Source organism: Sorex araneus, chromosome X (assembly GCF_027595985.1).
Source record: "Sorex araneus isolate mSorAra2 chromosome X, mSorAra2.pri, whole genome shotgun sequence".
In the NCBI taxonomy this organism is placed as follows: Eukaryota; Metazoa; Chordata; class Mammalia; order Eulipotyphla; family Soricidae; genus Sorex; species Sorex araneus.
This window is the reverse complement of record NC_073313.1, coordinates 324,012,399-324,038,557: the sequence shown is the minus strand read 5'-3', so window position 1 is coordinate 324,038,557 and position 26,159 is coordinate 324,012,399. Positions and strand designations below refer to the sequence as shown.

At 37.4% G+C, this 26,159-nt stretch overlaps 1 protein-coding gene across 4 annotated transcripts in view; it reads right to left on the bottom strand.

Moving 5' to 3' along the window:
• Positions 1–3,451: 3,451 nt before the first annotated feature.
• PAPOLG (poly(A) polymerase gamma) overlaps positions 3,452–26,159 on the bottom strand; it is a 36,944-nt gene continuing 14,236 nt past the window's right edge. The window contains exons 8-22 of one of the 4 annotated variants that reach the window (XM_055122996.1): positions 22,137–22,226; positions 20,111–20,249; positions 19,347–19,419; positions 17,970–18,090; positions 17,336–17,420; positions 16,853–16,906; positions 13,950–14,069; positions 13,057–13,166; positions 10,363–10,484; positions 9,726–9,898; positions 9,258–9,370; positions 8,887–9,107; positions 7,965–8,030; positions 7,041–7,097; positions 3,452–4,816 (exon numbers count right to left, since the gene is read on the bottom strand). In XM_055122996.1, coding sequence (XP_054978971.1) covers positions 4,718–4,816; positions 7,041–7,097; positions 7,965–8,030; positions 8,887–9,107; positions 9,258–9,370; positions 9,726–9,898; positions 10,363–10,484; positions 13,057–13,166; positions 13,950–14,069; positions 16,853–16,906; positions 17,336–17,420; positions 17,970–18,090; positions 19,347–19,419; positions 20,111–20,249; positions 22,137–22,226 — 1,643 coding nt within the window. In that variant the 3' untranslated portion in view covers positions 3,452–4,717. Of the gene's footprint in view, positions 4,817–7,040; positions 7,098–7,964; positions 8,031–8,886; positions 9,108–9,257; positions 9,371–9,725; positions 9,899–10,362; positions 10,485–13,056; positions 13,167–13,949; positions 14,070–16,852; positions 16,907–17,335; positions 17,421–17,969; positions 18,091–18,308; positions 18,665–19,346; positions 19,420–20,110; positions 20,250–22,136; positions 22,227–26,159 lie in introns of those variants that run through there. The other 3 variants (XM_055122997.1, XM_055122998.1, XM_055122999.1) reach the window with 3 other exon arrangements.

Below are 26,159 nucleotides of genomic sequence, written 5' to 3'. Positions count from 1 at the left end.
AATAGTGAGTTATGTGTTGAAACATGGAATGTAACCAAGATAAAGTGTAAACGAAGTGAAATTTATCACTTTCAAGGGCAGGGACTGGGGAGGCGTAAGGGGCGGGAGGTATAATGGGGTGGTTGGTGATGGAATATGGGCACTGGTGAAGGGAAGGGTGTTTGAGTATTGTATAACTGACATAATCCTGAGAACTATGTAACCTTCCACATGGTGATTCAATAAAATTTATAAAAAAAAAAAAAAGAAATGGTCACATAATTTCACTAAGCCTTAATTTCCTCATTTTATTTTGGGTTTTGGGCTACACTAGGTGGCCAGGTAGTGTTCAGGATCACTTTTAGCAGTGATTAAATTCCCTCATTCTTATTTTTCAAATGAAGACAGGTTTTATTGAATGAAAGATGTGAGGGGCCAGAAAGAGGAAATACGTGTTTGAGAGAGAACAAGGGCTTCTACAGAGTAGGGAAAAAAAGCAAGTGAGATACATGTTCAAGGGAGAACATGACTTAAAGAGCAAGCTGAATTCCCTCATTTTAAAAAATAAATGTACTGCTACCTTAAAGATTTCCATAATGTTTTGTTTTACTGTTTTTCTCTCCCCTTTCCCTTTAGTAGTAATATTGTTTCACAGCTGATTACTATGCCTGAGACTACATACTTTAGGGCCCCAGACATACTGGGTATATATATGACTACATATTTTGGGAGATAAATAGGAGATATGATTGCATACTAGGGTCAGGGTCCCCAAAGTATGCAATCAGATCTCCAATTGTAAGCTAACTCCAGGTATCCCTTATAAACAGGGATAAGGGTGCTTGCCTCATATGCAGTTGTCCCCTGTTCTATTCTCAGCAACACATAGAATGTAGGCCATAAGGATAGTAATAATGCAAATGATAAAAGAAAATAAATTTTAATAATGACTAATATTTCTTCAGGATTTTAAGGTTGAATCTTTACCATCACTTTTTCTGAAGTGTATATTTCAGTTGAACCATAAGATTATCATTAGCTTTGCTGTAATTTCAAGTTAATATTTTATTTTAGTGAACACCTATAGAATTGCTCTGAGTCTGTAGAACCTCCTAGAGGTAATGGTGCTGTATCACTTCACAGTATCATGTATCAAGGATCAACCACTCCTGGTGGTGCTTGAGTAACCATATGTAGTGCCTGTATCAAACCCCCAGTTGGATGCATTGAAGACAAATGCCTTATCCACTATACTGTCTTTCAAGACCCTCTTTCAAATATACTTTCACTTAAAAGTAAATTTCTATTGGTCTGTTATAATCTGAATCACAACATGAAAAGGGCCTGAGAAGAGTTCAGTGGCCTGAGTGCCTGCTGTGCAGGAATTTTGAGTTCAACCCCCCAGTAACACATGGTCTCCTGAATATGGGACGGTAGTGGGGGGTGTGGTCAGCTGGCTAGGTACAAGGCAAGTGCCTTACCTGCTATACTATCACTCTGGCCCTAGGAAAGATAACTTTTTGACCCAAACTGCTCAAAAGTATCACATCAATTCCTCTGTACTATCTTTGCAGTAAAGTTGAACCACTGGTGACTTTATTATAAAGGCCCTTAAAATAAATGACCATACTATAGAACTAGGATCAGGAACAAGGATTAAATCTTCCCTGATTTATTGAAAACTTCATTGATTTCATAGCCTGCCATGTTACTGTATAGGTGAATTGATTCTAGGAGGTTTTTGAGTAGTGTTTAGGGTTTTCTAAGTGTAGTATCCTGGTATCTACAAATAGGGAGAATTTGACTTCGTTTCCAATCCGGATGCCCTTAATATCTCTTTCTTGCCTAATTGCTATGGCAAGGACTCCGATATATACTGTTTAATAGTGGTAAGAGTGAATAACCTTGTTTTATGCCTTATCTTAGAGGGAAGGCTTTCTGATTTTCTCTGTTGAGTATGATAGCTGTGGGTTTGTGGTAGAAGCTTTTTAACTATATTGAGGAAATTTACATCTATTCCCATTTTATTATTATGAAGACTGAATTTTTAAAAAAAGTCATCATACAGATGCAGATGAATTTCTTAAAAGATTTTATTTTTTGTATTGGGGCCACACCCAATGGTATATGGGGTTATTCAGGGCTCTGCACTCAGGATTACTCCTGGTGGTACTCAAGGGACTATATGGGATGCTGGAGATTGAACCTAGGTCGGCCCCATGCGAAACAAGCAACTTACCCTCTGTACTACCACTCCAGTCCCCTTTAAAAAGATTTTAAAGACTGATAACTACGGAATAGCTAAATATTATGTACATATATACAAACTTGACATATATGAAATTTAATTAAGATTCTTATGAACAATTTATTAAGGTTTGAGGTCAGCTATTAACTATGTGGTTGCCTGAGCCCACCAAAAATGATCTCTGAATGCAGAGCCAGGGGCAAGTCCTGAGCTCCACAAAGTACAGCACCAAAACCCCCTCCAAAAGAAAAAAAGAATAACCTTTCCTTCTTTTCCTTCCTTTCTTCTTCTAAGACAGCTACAAAGTGGCTACAGGATTTCATTTTGGTCTTGTACTATGTAGGAAATAAAAAATAAAGGGGGCAGGGAGGAAGAAAGCTCAATTAACTGGAGTGAATGTATTGCATGCAGGAGACCCAGGTTTGATCCTTAGCACCAAATGGTCCCCTAAGCACTGTCAGCAGTGTCAACTCCTGGGCTGGGAGTAGTCCCTGAGCACTTCTGTGTGTGGTCCTGAATCAAAAGACACACACCAAAAGCAAAAAAAAAAAAAAAAGGTTTTATATGCTTTTTTAAACTTCTATGAAGTTTTTCTTATAAAAACTTAAACACTACAATTTTTATTTTAGAGACCTAGAAGATAGAAAACAGGAGAGAGAGAAGACAGTGCTCTGTGACAACGAGAATTCAAGTATTTCAACTCAGTGATAAAAGGTGTAGAAGAGAATGCAGGCTGCTATTATTGCTATTGTCACTGTCATCCCGTTGCTCATTGATTTGCTAGAGTGGGCACCAGTAACATCTCCATCGTGAGACTTGTTGTTACTGTTTTTGGCATATCAAATACGCCACAGGTAGCTTGCCAGGCTCTGCCGTGTGGGCGAGATACTCTCGGTAGCTTGCCAGACTTTCGGAGAGGGGCGGAGGAATTGACCAGGGTTGGCTGCGTGCAAGGCAAACAAACGCCCTACCGCTGTGCAATCGCTCCAGCCCATTACTGTTATTACACTAGCTAAAGGGAATTCCTTGAGTTCTATAAGTAATACATAACACCAAGGTAATTTTATTTAAATGAACCATTTTGTGTTTTTCCTACTGTTTCTTATCAAAACCTGAGTGAAAGCTGAAGAAAGTGTAACTAGCATTCCTGGCTGAGGATTATATATTTCAACACTTATTCAAGCATAATCGACGTTTAAAAAATTAGACTAAATAGAGACAATAAAGGTTTTAAGGTTTTCTCTTCGAAAAGATGGTTATCTTACAGTACATACAAAAATACTCTGAAAATACATACGACTTCATTTACAAAACACTGAATCAACATATTACAAGAATTACATGGTTATGGAGTTTAATAAACTGAGCATGCATTCATGAAACTTAAAAAATATTAAGAAATGCATTGAAAAAAGCAGTGTAAAAAAAGACAACTCATATAATTAAATAAAAATTACAAAGGTCCTGAGCCAATTAATACTTCGTAACAATGTCATTCAAAATGTCTTTAGATTTTAATAAAATCCACTGCTTATTTCTGCATGCCTGTTGTGGGGTAACGGTCAGAAATTATCATGCCAAGTAAATTTTATACCTCAAAAATACAAGTTTGCCATACTTAAAGATATCTTATTGTTGGTGTTGGAATGAGCTACTCTTCTGTAAAAATAATGGTCTACTTACAAGAATGGCATGAGATAGAATATATAACAATTTCACAATTCATAATACTGACTTTCAGTATCCTGGTAATATTTTGATTCTTAATAAAGATGCATTTCAAAGGCCTCCATGGGAGGCAAAATTATAAAGAATTTATGGTGTCCAACTCTTATAGTAATGACTGAACTAATTCTCCCTGGTAACTGCAACATTTGAACAGAAAGGCACAAGAAAACAATAACTTAAATATTCCATGTGCCAACCTGGAAAAAATAATTTAAATCAATAGAACATACAACAAGTACATTTACACAAATGAGAAAAGGAGAAAAGATAACTCACATTCATTTTTCTCGGGTTTCACAAAGTGGCTTCAATGCTAAAGCAAATATGTTAAAATTTGGAAATTTATAGGACAAATTTTTTTTTTTGTTTTCAGTTTTATACAGTGATTACAACATAAGACTTAAAAAAAAATTTAGTACTTAAAAAAAAATCATTTTCCAAATTGCCAAGAACTGGTTCCCATAAGAGAAATACGCATTGAAAGTTAAGGCAGAAAAACCTTCAACGCAAAGCCATAGTATTATATATGACAATTTGATAGGAAGTGATCCCCTACACCGGGCTGTAGCATCTATGAAAGACTGTTATGCTACGTCATCTGCACGTCCAAGTGCATATTCAAAAACCGCTTTAAGGTCCTTGAATTGATGACAGTAACTTCCACCCAATTTTATCTAAAACAGCCACTTCTATTTAAAAAAAAGTGGCTGTCTCTATGCCACTAAATGATTGCATATTCACTTTAGTGAGGAGGCACTGCATTTACCGATTAAGGGTCAGTCGAATGGAATTTTTGATGACACGGATGTTACTTGCAGGAACTGGAGATGAAGAATCTGGTAGTTCTTTACTCAGTAGTCTCTATTATAAAGAAAATAATAAAGAAAACATATTGTAAAGGCCCAACAACATTCAAATAGTTGCTGAGTATTTTTCCCCAATGTCCATTGGCATCTCTTGATTGGACTTTATTTTTTTAAAAGAGTCAGAAGCAAAAGGTAGAAGAATACAGGAAGGACAGAAGCTAGATAAATAAAATTTTAAAAGGGGGTGGGGACAAAGAAAAATAAATAAGAAAAAGAAAAAGAAAAAAAACTAGAGGAATATATGTAGGAAAGAAAACTTTGTTTAATCAATTGCTCCTCTTTTTTTTCAGCGGGAGGGGTGGATGGGTTGGGCCCCACCTGACTATGCTCAGAGCTTACTCCTGATTCAGCACTCAGATCACTCCCGATTGGCTTAGAGAACTATATGGGATTCTGTGGCTCAAACCTGTCTTGGCTGGCTCCAGCCCCAACTGGCCATTCTGGAATGAGAAAAGCATGAAGAACATAGTTCTCCTCAGGCAGGCATTAGTAAGAATAAGAAGACATGGCCATTAGACAAGAAACTCATGGGGTATGAGGTTAAAAAAAACCAAAACAAGTATGTATTATTGGTAAAAATAATACCCAAGCAATCAGATATCTGGGTTGTCAAGAAAACAGCCTTTGCAGTGGGTGTCGGGAGGGTAACTGGGGACGCTGGTGGTGGGAAATGTATACTGGTAAAGGTACAGGTGTTGGAACATTGTATGACTGAAACCCAATCATGAACAACTTTGTTCATATACCGTGTATATCTCACGGTGATACAATAAAAAAAAAAATTTTTAAAAATGTAAGAAAAAACAACCCAGTGTCTCCAGTCAGGGTAGGCTGTTTCAATAAAGGTGAATTCAAGAAACTTTTGTGGATATGAAAGATTACTGTGTTATAAAGGCAAAATTTAAGAAATTGATAACAACCTCTCAAAATAGAGTTGTGTTATGGAAGCAGTACATTGGTTTCTTGTTAAGACATGACTACCGATTTATTCTAATAGGTTAGCTTGGCTGAAAAGTTACTTGTATCAAACTCACATCAAAACCATGAAAACTTTCAAACATGAAAGTGAAAAATTAGGGTCAGAGAGACAGTACAGTGGATAAGCTGTAACTAATTCAAAACAATGAAAAACTTCAAACAAAAAAGTGGAATATTTTTAAAAAGTAAGCAAAGTATTAGGAGCAGATAGTACAGCAGTGAAAGCACTAGCCTTTCATACAGCTAGTTTGAACTCCAGCACTCCATATAGTTCTCTAAGCACCACAAGGAGTGATCTCTGAGTACAGAGCTAAGAGTAAGTCCTGAGCACTGCTGGATATGCCTCAAAAAAGAAAAAGCAAAAATTGAAATAATGAGTCTATTAGATGCCACAACCAAGACTCAGATATTAAACTTTATCAGGAGCCAGAGAGATAGTACAGTGCAGTAGAGTTTGCCTTGCATACTATCACACTGTATTCAATCCCCAGCACCCCATATGGTTCTCCCAAGGCCAGGCGTGATCCCTAAGAGCAAGCCCTAAGCACCTCTTTACACATAAGAAAACGTTAAAGTAAAACCCAGACATGGCTTCTTTCCTTTTTAAAAAATCTTTTTGCACCCCTCCACTCCAACCCACCCTACCCCACCTCCCACACACACAGAACCTGGGCTAACCACATGTAGTGGTGCTCAAGGGTTACTATTGGTTCCTATGTAGGACTGTCCTCTGGAGGTGCTTGGGGACCAATTGTGGGATTGGGGGACTGAAATTGTATTATCTCTCTAGCCCTAGACATTACGATCTCTTTTGCATCTTAATATCAGAAATTCTTCCATTATCATATTATATATCCATGGTTTTTGTTTGTTTTGGTAACCACTACGAGAATTTTTATAAATTCTGTTAAAAAAAGAAATCATTAAGGATTGGAATGATAGTACAGCAGGTAGGGCATTTGCCTTGCATGTGGCTGATCCAGGTTCGATCCCCGGCATCCTATATGGTCCCCCAAGCACTGCCAGGAGTAATTCCTGAGTGCAGAGTCAGGAGTATTCCCTGAGCACTGCTGGGTGTGGCCCAAAAAGAAAAAGAAAAAGAAATTGGAACTCTCTTTTTGCTTCAGAATGGCCAATATATTCTGAGAAACCTGGAAGGTTAAGTTGATAGGATTTTAACTAGATTTTTTCATACCTGCAGATTACTTATAAATTGTTACATATTTAAGACTAATTGTTACCTTTTTTCTTGCTGTATCAATAGTTGGAATAGGCATGCATTCTCCTCCAACAGCATCCTTAACAAAACAATTATACATAAGTAAACTTTCTTTTCCATGTGCAAGCACTTATTTCTACATGAAATAAAACATAACCAAAACTTAATAGATCTAATCTGAACCACTTTCCAGTACAGTAAGGTTTTTTAAAATATTTTTTAAAAAATTTAAAAAAAATTAAATTCAATAAAATAATTTTATTGAATCACTGTGAGATAGTTACAAGCTTTAATGTTTGGGTTACAATCTCACAATGATCAAACACCCATCCCTCCACCAGTGCACATTCTCCACCACCAATATCCCAGGTATACCCTCCCCCTTTCTCACCCTCCCCATGCCTCTATGGCAGACAATATTCCCCATACTCTCTCTCTACTTTGGGTATTATACTTGCAACACAGACTACAACAAGGTTCTTTAAAAGTAACTATTTTGAAGGAAAAAAAGTAATAATCTTGTAACTAAAAGCAAGCAACCTGGCAAAAACCTAATGTTATGAGTAGTCTTGATGAAGCTATAGCCATACTGGAAGGAAAGGGAGATGGATGAAAGAGAAAAATGGATGGCTAAGGTAAGACAGAGGTCTTTTTGTGGATGGTATGGCACTGGAAAGGGTGCAGTGAACTTCTATAAAGATGCCAGTCAAGCTTAACTCTGAAATTCTACAATACTGTAAGCTAACGACAACTCCTTTGCATGCAGTAGAGTCTGGTTTGATCCCTGGCACCATATAGGGACCCCAAATCTTGCCAGGAATGACCATAGAGCTCAGAGTTGGAGTAAGCCCTGAGCACATCCAGGTGTGGCCCCCAAACTAATGATAAAAATCAATAAAAAGGGGGAAAAATAAATATTTTGAAGAAGTACACTAAATATATTTACCGCCGATTTCCTTTTCCTGTCTTCAGTAACACGGGATTCATGAAATGCTGATTCAAGTCGAATCAACTAAAATATAACATTATAATGAGTTGCTATTATGTACCTATACAAGCCATAGAAGTTTTATAAACTAGTGCTTAGGAGATCAAAATCTACCACAAAAGTGTTGAAGAAATTAGACTTGATTCAATGACCTCTTTAAATTTTAGGTTCAGTGATATTTTGGTTAAATCAGATTATACAAAATATTACCAGTGTACTGGAGGCAGAGAAGATAAACTTTATAATACAATGATTAGCTACCAACAATGACTTAGTAGTACAAGTCAAGGTGAAACAGATCATCTAAGTGTTCAGACAAATTACTAATCTAAATTCAGTATGAACAACTGATTTAGGGTTGGGGGAGATTTTCTTTAAAAGATAGTACAAGGGTTAAGGTACTTGCCATGCATGCAGCTGATCCCAGTCTAATTCCTGGCACTACATGAAATAAAGCATAACTCAAACTTGACAAAACTAATCTGAGCCACTTTCTTATACAGTGCAGGTTCTTTAAAAGTAACTATTTTGAAGAAAAATAAGGTAACATTTTTTGGACCCCAAACTTTGCAGGGAGCAACCTACAAGCATAAAGTGGGGAACACACCTGGCAATGTGGGGTGGTGCCAAGGATTAAACCCAAGACTTCACACATGCAAAGCACTGCTCTTACCACTGAGCCATGTCCCCAGATCCCTAAGGTTCCAACTTGGGCAACATGCCAAGATGCCTGTTAAGTTAACTCTCTAGTTCCTAACAATCTTTTTAAACAGTTAAATCCTAATGGAATACTGACAGTAATGGAGAATTAGACTTCTTTGTACTATTTTTAAATTAACTTTAAAAACCAATTAATGAATCACTAAGATTATAATGTTACCTTTTCTATGTTTTTCAACCTCTTGGAAGACCCTTCAATGGATGGGGAATGAGATCTCTTGATTGTAACATTTTTAGTTATATTTGACATTCCATTTATATGTGGTTGTCCCTGGGCAGCATTATGAGGTGTTGTGATTCTCGGAATGACATTACGTCCTACTACAGTAGGAATAGTGCACACAGTTGGGGGTGATACAGATTTTACTGCAGAGTCAACTTCTGAAAAGGAAAAAGAAAAGAACTTAGCAATTATATATAATATATGCATATACATATGTATATATATATATACGTATGTGTTTATATACACATATATGTATACTACACACAAGCAGTAGAAGCATAACCAACAAAAACTTAGATACCTACTTGCACCAATAACTGGAATAGACAGTCCTTGAGCTGGTGGGACAGTTGATGGCTTTTCCATATTTACAGCAACAGGTTCAGTACTATTCCTAGCAACAGGCTCAGTACTATTCCTATTAAAAGAGTTAAATTATCACCATTAAATGATTTAAATATAACATTTAAAACAACATTTATGACTATTTCAAGAACTTTAACAATTCATTGAAGTGAAAGAAGAGAAAAAGAGGACACAAGAATTACACAAAACAAAACAAACCACCCTACATATTAAAGAGAATACCAGTGCATTTCTGCGTAATTTACACCTATAGTCTTAAGTCAATTTATACAAATTGTTGAATACTTCTAAAATAAGAAACTGTCTAGCAACTGATAAAATCTTTTAACAATGACAGAGAATTTGGTAAAGGTATAAACTGTCCTCAAATCAAGTGAAGACAAAAAGGACAACTGCGAAATAGCGACCTTTCTGGCTCTCCAGCAGGATTATCAACCTTGGAAGCTTGCTTTGCAGACAATGGGGAACTTAAAGGTGTTCCATTATCAGTATCTCTAGAGCTATCCAAACAACTGCTATCCAAAGATGATCTTTTGGATGGAGGTCCACTTGAACTTCGACTGACATCAGAAAGACTCTGCTAAAAGAGGGAAAACTTTCAGGATTTTAAAAGAGAAATGAGGCCTGCTCTTCAAGCTTGTGTTCTCCCTTGATTATGTATCTTGCTTGCCTGTCTCTTTCTGCTTGCATGCTTACTTGGCTCTTTCAAGCTCATGTTCTCTCTTGAACATTACTCTGTTCCTTCTTCCAATGTGCCTCCCATCTAAGTTTTTGTTCAGTAAAAACTACCCAGCTACACACACACACTCTCTCTCTCTCTCAAATATCAAATAAGAATAATCAGTTTTTCAATTCTTAAGTACATATTGAATTATCTTTTGTAATTATCGAACGTGATGTTTTAGTCCTAGACCGGATAGGCTGGACTTCTCCTTTTTCCAAGGGCTATGGAAGCTATAAGAACGCAAATTTTGTCATGAGATCATTTATGGGAACTGGAACAAAACTGGAACATTGAACAAAATGGAAAAGATCACAAACTACCTTTTTCTTCTTTTGAAGAATTTCTGCTGGAAGGTAGTGATGAAGCTGTTTTTTTTTAACATGAGTTGCTTCAATCTTCATTCCCTCCTTTAGCATGTTTATATTGTTTGCCTGCCTGTACACTGTAATAATGTCAAGATGTTAAAGGAGAAACTTCTATTTGAACAAAATTGCTTTCTTTCTATGAAATGCAGCTGCCATCAATATCTCCCCTCACTACAGATAAACACACACCCCTCTCACAAAACAAATATTTCTTAAAACATTTCCACCTGTCACAATCCTATTTAACTACTAATTTTCTTATGCTAATAATGCCTAAGCCTTTCTCATAATTACATCTCATTAACAAATTGAGGAAAAGGTTCCCCTTCTCCAAATTCTCTTTCGTTGTTTCCCTATAAGTCAACTGCTCTTTATAATTTCCTGTCCAAGTTAAACTTTATATCAAATACCCAACTGCTTTTCCTCCACGAAGCTGTTTTTTAATTAACTAAGTATTATTTTGGATTTTGGGCCACACCTGGTGATGCTCTGGGCTTCCTCATGTGCTAAGATACCACACCTGGCAAGGCTCAGAGGACCATACGTGGCAACTGGAAATCAAATCTGGGTGGTCCTGAGTGCAAAGCAACCACCTTACACGCTGTACTATCACCCTAGTCCCTGATTTTTAATTAACTTATTTACTTTGGATTTTTATATCTATACCTTGAGCTGCTCAGCAGACCAGATGTGGTGCGAGATCAAACTGGGGTTGTTTGGTAAATGCCTATTCCTCTGTACTATCTCTTCAGCGCCTCCAAGCAAATTTTAAAAAATTTCAATAATTACTGAGCATCATATGTTAGAAAGCATCTAAAAATAATCTCTAGTGTACAGACGGGGAAACCAGGCTCAATAGCCTGTTGCTATGAGCAAAATCCACAAAGTCCTAGATTCCCATTTAAACCTTTTCACACCTTTTAAGAAAATCTGTTTTATTACAACCATATAAGTTTACTGCATGTCAAAAGTGAACACTCAGATTTTAGATTTACTAAAGATGGGGAAGGGAGCTTTGTGAAATGTGAGATTATTTTTCTGTTAGCACCTCAATATCCTTTTCTGGAAAAAATATTTTATATATCTATAATAAAGAAAGTTTTCCAACATCATCTTCCTTCTTGAAAAGCAAGTACAAATTAGAATGGAAATTTTATTTATTACCAGCAGTACTTGTTCAATTTACAGATTCTCTGGCACTCACCAAGAGACTGAGTCAGTTATTCTAAAGTAAAACAAAGAAGTCTACACTTTTATGATAAATATGAGGGCTAGTTCAAAGAACATAGAAAACTCATATGAGCTCATACATGAGTATTAAAAGTATAAATATATCCAGATCATTGAGACTCTAAATTTGTTATATAAAGGCATTTTAGGTATTATTGGAAGCAAGATGTGTTAAGACATTTATTTGCACTGGTTATGAAACATATGCAGCAAGTTTATTTTATATAAAATAGTCAGTTTTTCTCATATAAAAATCCAGTCATTTTTAGGCAGTAGGTACTGCCTGTGAAGTTTCTCATTTTCTTTCATTTTAAAACAATACATTTACACAGTAGGAAAATCAAAAGAATTAAGAGTACTTAGGATCAACTCGGCAGCAGAACATTGCCCTGAATGCACATATCTTTGGGTTCAATTCCCTAAACCACCAGCAAAGTAAGAGTGTTCAGTAAATTTCCTTATACTTGTCACTTACACACACCTGACTGATTCCTTAACCTAGTAGCAACCCATTTGCATTTTTAAAACTATTCTTCTAGAGATATTAATGTATTTATAAGCAAACACATACTCTTTATGAGTGCCTGCTCATATAGATACAGAGCACACTACACACACTGTATAAATATTATACATTGCTTATAAATGGTGGCACACTATATAAACTGTTCTGAAATAACCCTTGACACACTTAATATACACTTGGTATTATTTTACCATGTGTTACTTTTAAAAAATATTAGCAAAAGCTTCCATAATGTACCAGATTCATCTAACCAATCATGGAACATTAAAAATGTTTTTTATTTTAACTTCCATCTTCCCTCCCCTTTCCTTTGCTGCTGGTCGTGCTCATATTGTTGCAATGACTGGGGATTACACAAATCAAATGATGGTCCCTGTACATTTTTCAGTTGTGGAGCTCACCAAGGCATGTGGCTTGCACTGCTCTAATTATGGTGTTTGCATCTGTACTTACTGGAGCAAGCACTCTTAGCTTAGGTACAATGGTTACAGTTATGGGACTTTCAGGGGTTCAATGCACTTCTTACATAAGTATCCATCAGGGAGGGGTTGTACTCCCAAACCATGGGACATGTGCATCTTTTTTACTTGCAGTGCTTGCCAATGGCTATATCTATTTCTAGAGTGCTTGCACACACCTGGCTATGGTGCAGCTTAGAAACTGCTTGCAGTGTCAGAGATTACAGATAACAGAGAAAGCAGTACTGTGCTCTCACTGCATGTGAGACACCAGGATATGACTTGCGAGCATATACTTGCAAGAAACGTAATCTGAGATACTGTGCTTTTCCTGAGCCCATAGTTATGCTTCTTATAACCAGCCAGATCCTAAACAAATAATAAATTACAACCAAGGCTGATTACAACAATAGCTCTAAGACAACAAAGTCTTACCTGTATCTGTAAATGACTGTATATCATCTGTGAGGTCTATGTTAACACTTTCTGCATTTTCTACTCTTCGAAAAATTATTCCAAGGAACCACATTGATATGTAATTGTTGCTATAAAGTATAGAGAATTTCCATTAGTATTTTTGGAATTTTTAATACTTGGTCTATATGGAAACAAATACAAATTTTAATGGCCTAGCAAAATTCTTAAAACTGACACCAAAAGCACTAATACATGATTCCGTGTTGTTATAAAGATTAACAGGCACCAAAATGATTAGTAAGTACTTACTTTGACAAGAATTTTTGGTTGGGTTGTGTGGGCTACCAATGTAGCATGTACTTAGTTTTAGTGAATGACCACTTAAACTCAACATATATATTACCTCCTACCAATGCTTGTTAAATCACAATCTTGCAACTAAAATGATGCTTGTGTAAAATAACATTATTTAAGAAGGTTGGAAGGTAGGTAAGATGGAGAAGGGACCAGTATTATAATAATAGTTGGAAATGATCATGCTGGAGGCTGAATAAGAAATGACTATTGAAAATAGGCAAAGGATTATATATAATAACCTTACAGTATTTGTATTGCAAATCACAATATCTAAAAGGAGAAAGAGAGCGAGCGAGCGAGAGAGAGAGCAAGCGAGAGTGAGAGAAAAGAAAGGTAGAAAAGTGCTTGCCATAGAGGTAGATTGGTAGGGAAGAGTTGGGGGTGGTGGGAGGGAAACTGGGGATACTGGTTCTGAGAAATGTACATTGGTGGAGGGATGATTGTTGGAACATTGTATGACTAAAACCCAATCACAAACAACTTTGTAAAGGGCTATCTCATGGTAATTCAATAAAAAAATTGAAAGAAAATATAGTATTAAAAACTTAACTTACTCCTTATGATGTTCCTTATTTCCTGGGAATGACTGGGGATTTACATGGGCAAGGGTTATAAATTCATTCCGTTCCAAGTTTCCAACAAGAACACGAATTTTAGATTCTACTAATCCAACCCTGAAACAACAGATACAATTCTTCCATATAAAGATTGGAAGCTACAAGGCTTGCTCTTCAATTTCATGTTCTTTCTTGAACACATATCTCACTTGTCTCCATATCTTTTTGCTAGCTTTCTGCACTCTTGGGGAAATCTGTATCCTCTCTTGACCATGTATTTCCTCTCTTAACACCTCTAACCCTATACTACCCCACCACATCTTTCTAGGCAAGTTTTGTTCGATAAAAACTATTTTGCTTCACGTACCCACAGACACACCTACACACACAAAGTTGGAAGCTACATACAAGTAAATCAAATACTAGCTGATAATTCATTAAAAAAAATCAGTACAACATACTGGGACTTTGTTTAAAGTATCATTCAAGATGTAGAAGTCGTCAAATACGGTCCCTCAAGAATTGCCAGGAGTGACCCTTGAGCACAGAGCCAGTAGTAAACCCTGAGCACAGTCAAGTGTGGCACAAACCCTGGCCTCTACAATAACAAAATTCTTCATAAAGAATTACTCAAATGTTATAAACCAATGTTACAGCAAAAGAAAAGAAACATGTTGCTTAACTCTGTATGTAGAGGCTAGAAAGTACAGTAGGTAAGTGCTTGTTTTGTATGTGGCTGACTTGGATTTAATTCTTGGTACCATATGGTCCCCCTAAGCCCACCATGAGTTATCGTGGCAGTAGGCAAGAATAAGTCCTGAGCTTTGCTGGGTGTGATTCAACCCTAGCTCTCCCCCTACCCCTCCCAAGCCCTCCACCTGCCAAAGTTTCTTTTGTGGGCTGGAGATGTGATTCAGCAGTAGAATATGTGATTTGCTTGTGTGAAACCCTGGGATCAATCCTTAATACTATGTGAATAAAAGTTTTATATCTTCCTTTAAAAAAAATAATCATAGCTGGAGAGATAGTACAATGGGCAGAGCACTTGTCGTGCACATTGGCTGACCTAAGTTGGATCCCCAGCACCACATATAGTCCTCCAATGCCACCAGGAGTAATCACCAAGTACAGGGACAGAAGTAACACCACTGGGTATGGCCCAAAGGCAAAAAGAAGAATTCAAACCTGACCTGTCAGCTAGTAAGTTGATTTATTAATGATTTTATGAATTAGAAAGAACACTTATATTTTTCCAACACATGATAAAGCTTATACATTATCACTGTGTGCCTCAACAACAGATATACAAAAACTAAGTCATTCAGGGTAGGAAATTTTACCTGTAAAGAAAGATAGAGTACTTATTTCAGGCTTTGTATTTATTTTAGGCTTAGAGAGGCATTGAGGTCTGCTGTAGTTTTTCAACTCTGCATTGTAGCATAAAAGCAGCTATGGACAACATGTAATGAATGAGGGGGGGCTATCTTCCAAAAATATTTTATAAAAATAGGTAACAGGCAGAAATTTGGTCTGGGCCATACCTTCTAGATCCCTAATTTAGAAAAATAAAATATTTAGCAAAAGAATTTTAGAGTTCCTTCAATGAGCAATGAAATAAAGAATAAAATCTTAAAGCCAATGCTTTTTTTATCCAGAAGCCTGACTATGGAAATCCCAGTCATTTGGTGACCTGAAATTCTGCTCCATGAAATGATGAATTTCAATATAGAGGCAGGGGAATAAATTTAGATATACTAAAAAAGTATCTTCTAGGGGCTTGAGAGATAGAACAGTGGGCAGTGACCTTGCCTTGCACACAGACAACCCTATTTTTGAGTCCCCAGCATCCCATATGAGCCTGTCAAGAGTGATCCCTGAGCACAAAAGCCAGAAGTAAGCCCTGCTTACAGCCAGGTGTGGCCCAATGACCAAAAAAACAACCAACCAACCAACCAAACAAACAAAAACAATCTTCTGATGAAGAAACTCTGAAGCCTTTCATACCAACATCTCCTAAATTAAAATATAAAATGGGGCTGTGGAGATCACACAAAGGGCTAAAGAACTCTAGTATCTGGAAACCTGGGATTTGATCCTAAGCATCCAGTCTTGAGCACCACGCTGAAAGTAACCTCTGAGCATCATTGGGTGTGGCCCCAAAATAAGACAAAATATTAAAAAATACTGTTTTGTCACCTAGTTTTGATAGTGAAAACCTGATGGCCAAGATAAAAAAAATCTGAGGATTAGGTAGCTGAACCCCTCAAATCATACAAGTCTGAATCTAATGAACAACAAAAGGCAATAATCCTAAAATATACCCTTATCATGTGTCACTCCTGATTTTGAAATATTAATAGATACATCCTAAACAGAAATTCATGGTCATGGTAAATTAACTGTATCACTGTCATCCCGCTGTTCATCAATTTGCTCAAGCAGGCACCAGTGACGTCTCCATTGTGAGACTTGCTGTTACTGTTTTTGGCATATCGAATATGCCACAGGTAGCTTGCCAGGCTCTGCTGTGCGGGCGAGACATTCTTGGTCTTGCCAGGCTCTCCAAGAGGGGCAGAGGAATTGAACCTGGGTTGGTTGTGTGCAAGGCAAATGCCCTACCCACTGTGATATTGTTCCAGCAGTCACCAATAAGATTTAATGTTCTTAGGCTCTGGAGAAGGCTTAAAAGGGCTGAACACATGCTTTGCATGTAGAAGCCCTAGGTTAGATCTCTATTCTCTGGGTTAGATTCCCAGCACCACATGGTTCCCCAAACACCAAGCACCACTGGCGATGGCACAAAAAACCTAAACTTAGTATTTTGAAAATCAGTGTTCTGAAAATGGCAAAGCACTATGTTATCACTATATAGTAGGTCAAGAACATGAAATATGTCTTACCATTCTAGATGGTTTTCTTCTGTTGATGCACTGGCAGTCAATACTATATAATGTCTAAGAAAAATTTCAGCAACATTGGTGCAGAGAGGGGTAGAAACAAAAACATTGTTAGGGTCTGCTTTTCCATCAGTACTTTTCCTTTCTCCCTCCAATGAACAAAAGAGCTAAATGGGCACATAGGACTCAAAAATTTAAATGTGCTCTGATTCTCACGAAACTCTAAACTCTGCAATTAAAAAACTCCATTAATACTGTTAGGTACTACTTTTTTATCACAAGGTTTCTACTAAAATATTCTTTATCTTACTTGAAATCTAAGTAGCAACAGTCATTTATTTACATTAACTCTGAAGTTTAAGTGTCTTCTTTATAAATATATATGCATACACACACACACACACACACACACACACACACACACACACACACACACACACACACACACATGCACACACACACAAAAAAACCCTGAAAATAAAATACCTGTATTTTTGAAAAAAATTTGGTGGTTCAAGTAATTTGGACCAATCTGACTTCCCTTGAAGAATTTCATCTGTGACCGCAAGACCTAAATTCAAAAATACTGCTCTTTAGTGATCATAACCATTTTACCATTACTGTATTACAAGTTCCTTTATTCCTTACCCTCCAAACATCTAATTCCACCTAAATCTGTAGTTTAAAAAAAAGTATATTAGGCAAGGGCACGACAAAGTGGGTATGGAGCAAGTATAGCTGCTAAAGAACTTTGTCTTACATGCTACCAACCAGGGTTCAATCTCCTTCTGTATGCCACATGGTCCCTCAAGCCCTGCCTGGAGTGATCCCTGAGCACAGAGCCAGGAGTAAGCTGTAAAAAAAGTCGATTGTGGCCAAACCACCCTTCTCCCACCAAAATATACATTTAGTATATTCTCAGAGCACAAACGTATTTTAACCAGTTTGGCTAGCTTTACTTTTTTGTCTGTTTTTAATCACTAAAAAACATTTGAAATTATTTTTAGAAAAAAATAGGGTGATAAACAACTCTCCCAACCTAACACTGTAATAAAGAATAAAAATGTCAACCAAAATTTTGTGGGTTCTATGTAAAGAGGAACAGGGCCAACATGTTTACCTTGTTTAAATTCTTCTACCATTACTGTTCGAGTTGATGTGGACACATTATACGTAGAATTCTGTTGTGGATAGGCAGGGGTGATTATGGGCATGAGATGATACCTATCTGATGGATTTACCTGTGAAATTAGAAGCAGAGTAATTGATCTATTCTCCTATTTCAGTTGTCCACACTTCACTTCCCCAAAAGTCTGAAGAATATGAAATACATATTTAATACTACACTTCCTTATGTCTAAGTAATACATTTTCTTTCCCCAGTTATGTTTATTACTTAAGTCTGAGAGTTAAAGTCAAAAGAAACTGTGGAAATGTATTTGTCCTCTATAACTGACGATGCATCTTCTAAACAATGGTGTTTTAGAACAAAAGCTTTATCTGGTCCAATTATTCTTGTTCGCAGTGCAAGAGACTGAGTCAAAGTCTTCCTTATGAAAGGCAAGTACTCTACCTCTGGGTCACATTCCTAGCTGTCCAATGGGTCTCAGCCCTTTCTGTTCCAACTGAATAGATGACTTCACTTACTCAGAAGAATGAACTCTAAAGGCAAATTAAGGGGCCAGAGCAATATTTAGTGGGTAGGGTGCTTGCCTTGCATGAAGATGACCAGGTTTGATCCCCAGCACCTCATACGATCTCCTGAGTCTGCTAGAAATGATCCCTGAGTGCAGAGCCAGGAGTAAGTCCTGAGTACTGCCAGGTGTGGCCCCAAAACAAAACAAATAAAAAGGCAAATTAAAATGCAACATGAGTGTTATATTTTCTTAGAGCCAAAAAACTGCTTAATTATCATTTTATTTTTGGGGCAGAGACATACTCAGAGACTAGTCCTAACTCAGAGCTTTGGTATTGCTTCCAGTACTACTTCAGGAACCATGTGGTCCCAGAGACGGAACCCAGGGCTTCCATATATAGAGTTCCAGACATTTGAGTTGTTTTGCTGGCCCAGGAATTTGCTTTAAATTGCATTTTTTAAATTATTATTATTCAGTAATTTATTATTAGTAAGCAATTACTTAAGATGGCTTTTAACAATGAACTGTGACATTGATTGCTATATCCATTTAGTCCTATGTAAGCAATTTTTAATTCCATAACAGAAGAGCAATTTTGGTTTTTTGTCTTTTTTTTTTTTTGCTTTTTGGGTCACACCCGGTGATGCACAGGGGTTACTCCTGGCTCATGCACTCAAGAATTACTTCTGGCGGTGCTCGGGGGACCATATGGGATGCTGGGAATCAAACCTGGGTGGGCCACATGCAAGGCAAACACCCTATCCACTGTTCTATCGCTCCAGCCCCTGGAAGATCGATTTGAGCTAGAGAAACATCTTTTTCTCAGAAGATTTAATAAAATTTCTTAGTAAGTTACATACCCGAGGATCCCAAACTGGCAAATTCAAGTTGCTTTCTTCTGGTTGCTTCAGCAGCACAGGATTTGGCCATTCCCTAATGTGAATAAAACAAATTAATTCACATAGGACCTCAATTTAAGTATATAAAATGTTAAAATCAGTAGATTCTATTCCAGCTTTTATATATTTGGGGGTTATTTGGTATTACAAAAAATTAGGAAAGGAAGTACACAAAGAAAAGAACTGCTTAAAGCAATGTCCTCAAAAATTCCATATGGTCCCCTGAGCACTTCTAGGAATAATTCCTAAGTACAGCACCAGAAGTAACCCCTGAGCACCACCAAGTGTGGTGACCAAGTGTGGCCCCCCCACCCCAAAAAAGGGCAATTACTACTGTCTATTAGCTGTAATAAATTTACATTTGAATTTTCCTTATCATTTGTTTATATGGCTTTAATTCTGATAACAACAGCTAACATTTTCTAAAAATACTAACAAGTACATGCAAGAGTTATAAATCTATTTTACATATGAAGAGATCTTAAAAAACCTCTGCATAGTTAATTGACAGTGAAATTTTCATGAACACTCTTCTCAAGCTAAAGGCAGACATTTACAGACTGCTATCAGAAAATACCATCTGGTGTTCCGTCGATTTATCTTAAATATGATGTTTTCAAACTAAAAGGAATGTGAAACAAGTTACATGTACCTCTAATATTTCCAAACAAATTTATATAAGGTAGATGTTATTAAGTAGTGAAAGCATGTGTATAAATACTTACCACTTTGAAAAAACTAAAAAAAACTTATGAACTAAAGTAGAAGCTGCTGCATTTGGATATAACTGGCAAGTTCTTGCAACCAGCATTGCCCAGGAGACACCACCAAGGAATCCCAGCATGTTGGAATAAATACCACGTCCTAGAAAATGTATGTATTTGTTAATTATTGTTAGACCAACTAACCATGGTATTAAGCCACAGAAACAAGTAATTTCCTTCCTAAGACAACTGCTTAGAACATTTCTCTACAACAAATATTAAATTAACTAGACCTTTGCTAGGTTCACTATTTTATTAGACGACCAGAATATGAAGACATTCCACAGACTGAGAGAAAATATTTGCCTACCACACATCTAATAGAGTTAATATTCACTCAATAGGAAATGGACATGTGGCTGGTTCCACTTTTTAACTATTATAAACAATGCCTTTATGAACTTATTTTAACACAGGTATGGCAAAGTGGATATTTATTTTCAACTTCTTCTAGTACTTAACCTGTTTTAATTTTTAGTACTACTTTAAATTTCAATAAAATTTAAAACTTGAGTTCTTCACATGTACATTTTAAGAGCTCAATAGCCATATCTACTGTACAGGATAGCAGGTATATTTCACCACCTCAGAAGTCTTCTAAAGAGTGTATTTCCTATTTTGTCATGCCAAGGATCAAATCCAGGACCTCAGACATGCAAAGCGAGTGTTTTATATCACTGAGCTACATCCTTAGCTGATAGCACTATTTCAGATTATGTATTTGCTGGTGCCAGTCAGGGGGCCAGGGAGATAGCTGAAGGATCAGGCGCACATGACTTGTATGCACAAAACTTCAATTTCAAAGCCCAGCATCACATAGCCCCCTGCTATGGATATCACAGTGGCCCTGAGGTCCTCAGTATCTCAGGTACTGATGGGTCTGAGGAACACCTCATTACTAGGCCCTAGCATTGAACCATCTCTGATCAAGTTTGCTAAATATTGCTGAGAATGGCTCCCAGGGTTTCCTGAGAAGAGCTTAGGAGGTCCCCCACACAAAACAAAACTACATTTAAAAACACAGTTACAAGTACAACAAAATATGTTGAGCCAGTTCAGGACTAGGCCTTTTATGAACTGAATAAAATGCAATTCTAGAAGTCGGACAAATAATATAGCAGGTAGGATGTTTGCCTTGCACAGGACCAACCTGGGTTCACTCCCCAGCAACTGATATGTCCCCTAACCTCACCAGAAGTGATCCCTGAGCACAGAGCCAGGAATGATCCTTAAGCACTGAGAGATATGGCCCAACAACAACAACAAGATATGTAATCCTAGAACTCATTGAGATAAAGGTAAAAACAAGTTAAAATAATCAGTTTATTGGGGAGGGGGGTGTTCACCTTGCACGTGGCTAAACAGGTTCAATTGCCCTCTCAAAGAGCCCGGCAAGCTACCGAGAGTATCCCGCCCGCACGGCAGAACCTGGCAAGCTACCCGTGGCGGATTCGATATGTCAAAAACAGTAACAAATCTCACAATGGAGACATTATTGGTACCTGCTGAGCAAATCGATGAGCAACGGGATGACACTGACAGTGACAGTGAATACTAATGTAGTAAGATGTCTACCCACAGAGATTTTGAAGAGTACTAAGAGTTTTTCACTCTTCAACATCCAATAGCCTTACTAGAAGCTACGATTTGGAAAATCAAAGCTCTTGGTTTTTTTATTGATATCATGTGGCCTTTAATACTGTTAATAATTGTTTCTCATGCACATAATTCCAACACCATACCCATCACCACACAAAAGCCAGGGTTTTTAGTTTGATCCAAGAGAGGAGGCAGTGTCACACCTCAGAAAAGCATAAACACTTCCTAAAAAAGAAAAGCTTCCTCAAAACTTATCAGACCTTACTCTCCACTAGTGATAGAATTTCCATGTTTTCATCAGAAATTTACAGGAATTTACATGTTTCTATCACTAGCAACCGAAGATTACATTTTGCAATGCCAACAATAAAATGTTTGGGATACTTACGTTTTGCCCATAATTTGACTGCTCTAAGGGTGAGTCTAAAGGTTTCTTTATTTGGCACTAAATGTAAGATTTCATCAGTAACTCTACATCCTGAAAAAGAAAAAGCATTCATTTGTCATTATGCAACAGATCCAATGCTAAAAATATTCAAGAATAAAATGAGGGTTTGTTTTTTCTGTGTATTTGAAATGTAGTACTATGAGGAATTACTTCTTTTTAAATAATTTAAAAAGCATATTGGTAACAGAGCAATGACTCTGAGTATTGTTTTAGCCTCTCCCACATCAGACTTGACTATTAATGTCTTCAAGTTACAAAACTGTTATTGTCTTAATATAAATCTCATATAAATATGTGATTGTTATTCTCTAGAAGCATAGTAAAATGCATGGGTAAAGTTAAATAATGCTATAAACTAAAGTGCATTCTGGGATCCCTGAGATTGTATTAGGTCAAATTATTTTTTTATTATTTTGGTCTTTCAGGACTTACTCCTGGCTCTACACTCAAGAATAACTCCTGGCAGTGCTCAGATGACCACGTGCAGTGAGTGCAGGAGACTGAACATTGGACTGATGCATGCAAGGAAAATGCCTTATCCACTGTACTATCTTGATCAAACCTAGATCAAGGTTATTTTAATAAAACTAAACATTCCATGGGGCTACAAAGACAGTTAAGTGATAAGGGCATTTTCCTTGCATGCAGCCAATCTGTTTGAATCCCTGGAACGACATACGGTCCCCTAAGAATCCAAGTGTCACTCCTGAGCACAGAGCCTGAAATAACCCCTGAGCACCAGGATATAGTCCAAAAAATTAAAAAAAAGAAGAAAAAAAAAGGTTTGTCTTCACTGTGGTGTTAACATTTGTTTTTTGTTTTGGTTTGGTTGTTGGGCCACATGTAACTTGGTACTCAAGGGTTGCTAATGGCAGAGCTCAGAGATCACATGCGTGTGGAGACCAAACCTAGGCCTGATGTGCAAAGCATGATTTTAGCCCAGTAAGCTATCTCTGGCCCTCACTGTGCTAACATTTGTACTGAGTGCAAATGTAGTTTGTAAAACTGCTAGTACCTTAGTGGTAAATCGAGATGAAACACAAAATAGTAACAGACAACAGATAATCATTGTCATATATAAATTGGAAAAGAGAGGCTGGAGAGAAAGTACACATGTTCAACATGCCTTGCACATGTTCAACTCAGGTTTGATCCCATATGGTTCCCCCCCAGCCCATCAGGAATAATCCCCAGCACCACTGGGTGTTGCCTCAAAACAAACAAACAAACAAAAAACTAAATAGGAAAAGGATGTTATATAATGTTTCAAAGTGTCCAAGGTAAGCTGATTTTCCCCCCCTTTTTTTCAGGGTATACCCATTTGGCTTGAAAAAAACGACAATGACTATTCAAACTTAAACATTTAATAGATATTTTCTTTTTGTTTGGGGGGGAGAGATGGAGTGAACCACACCAGGCTGTGCTTACGACTTACTCCTTATTCTCTGCTCAGGGGTCAGTTCTGGTGGGGCTCTGGGGACTGTATGTGGTGCTGATCCCCAGGTCAGTCACATGCAAGGAAGATACTAGATGTATTATTTTTCTATTGCTATAATATCTCTCTAGCGCCTTACAAGATATTTTCTAAAAAATGAACAAACATGCCCCTTACATCCAGGTTAAAAAAAAAAAATCAGTAATAAAATCTAAGCTTTCAGGTAAAAATCTGAATTTTGGACAATAGCTACTACTATGAGCTTAGCAACTTAGTATTTAACTTTTTGAATGAGATTAGTGATATTAATGAATGTGATTTTGGAGTTTGTTTTAGAATGAAATGTATTGATACTTAAGAAGACTCAAATATGGGGCTGGAGCGGTAGTACAGTGGGGAGGGTATTTGCCTTGCGTCCAGCCAACCAGGGTTTGATTCCCAACATCCTATATGGTTCCCTGAGCACTGCCAGGAGTAATTCCTGAATGCAAAGCCAGGAGTAACCCCTGTGCATCGCCGGGTGTGACCCCCCCCCCCAAAAAAAAAGACCCAAATAACCTGATGAGTCAGTCAAAATAATGAGAGATTAATGACTTTTACTGTAACAGAGAATTAAAGCCAATGGATATGATATAGAGCTACAGTCTACTTAAAATATAATCACTTAGGGCTAGGAAGATAGTTCAAAGGGCTAAGTGCACACTCTGTACATGAGAGGTCCATGTTGGACTCCTAGCACTATAAGTTCCCCTAAACACCACCAGGAATGACCTAAGCCTAGTGTAGCCCCTGCATACTGCTGGGGATATTCTCCCAGTCTCTGCTATCCCCCATCCCAATTGTTTTTTTCATTTGGGAGTAAAAAGGAAATGCTACAAACTTGATGAATTCCACAAACATTATGCTAACTTAATTCAGAACTATGGACCACAAATTATATGATATATAAAATGTAAAAAAAAAAAAAAGCAAATATAAAATAATAGTTGCCAGACTGGGGAGTGAAGAGTGGAATCCATGACTGCAAATTAGTAGTCTGAGGGATGTCTTAGAGATGAAAATGTTTTAAAATTGAATGTTGGGTAGAAATCACATCTGCACTTGTATGTTTATTGCAGCACTATTTACATTAGCCAGAATCTGGAAAAAACCTGCGTGCCCAAGAACAGATAACTGGTTAAAGAAACTTTGGCACATATACACAATGGAATACCATGCAGCTGTTAGAAAAGATGAAATCATGACATCTGCATAGCAGTGGATCAACATGGAGTATCATGCTAAATGAAACGAGCTAGAAAGAGAGGGACAGACATAGAAGGACTGCACTCATTTGTGGAATATAAAGTAACAGAATGGGAGACTAACACCCAAGGATAGTAAAGATAAGGATCAGGAGGATTGTTCCACGGCTTGGAAGCTGGCCTCACACTCGGGAGGCAAAGGCATCTGGTATAGAGAAAGGACCACTAAGTGTATGATGCTTGGAGGGCTCGCTCGGAATGGAAGATGCGTGCTGAAAGTAGACTATAGACCAAACATGATGGCCACTTACTACCTGTACTGCAAACCATAACACCCAAAAGGAGAGAGAGTAAAATGGAATGTGCCTGCCATAGAGGTAGCGGGGGTGGGGGGAGCAGGGAATGTGGTGGGAGAGGTGGGGGGGGGGATACTGGGAACATTGGTGGTGGAGAATGGGCACTGGCGGAGGGATGGGTACTCGATCATTGTATGACTGAAACCTAATCACAAAAGTTTGTAAGTCTGTAACTGTCTCACAGTGATTCATTAAAAAAAAAATTAAAAATAAAAAATAAAAAAATTGATCTGTTTGGTACAACTCTGAACATACTAACAACCAATGAATTATACACTCAGAAAGGTTGAATTTTATGGTATTTTATATCTCAAGCTGTTAAAACACAAAAACTGTCATTGGTATAGCATAAAGGAAGATCCACAATTATCTGAAAGGTTATTATTACAATAGTGTTTCCAATTACATTCTCTTTGAAAGGCAAGATGATTTTTCTGTTCATCAAAACAAAACTATTGTAAGAGATTTGACTCCACATGCAGATATGAAAATCCAGCTGATTTACATTTCTAATACAGTAGACACTGGAAGATACAGCCCACAAACATAAGCTCCTCAATACATTTTTTGTTTTGAGGCCATACTCTGGACTTACTCCTGGCTTTGTGCTCAGAGATCACTCCTGGTGGCACTCAGGAAACCATTTGAGGTGCCAGGTTAGCTGCAAGCAAGGCCACTATACTACCTCTCCAGTCTCTCAATAAATTTTTAGAAAAAAATTTTAGAGTGTAAAATTTGATCCTAGCACCACATGGTCCCCCAAATGGCTCAAGAGTAATCCTGAGTACTGTGCCAAGAGTAGCCCTGCACTGTAGCACTGTCGTCCCGTTGTACATCGATTTGCTCAAGCAGGCACCAGTAACGTCTCCATTATGAGACTTGTTACTGTTTTGGGCATATTGAATATGACACGGGTAGCCTGCCAGGC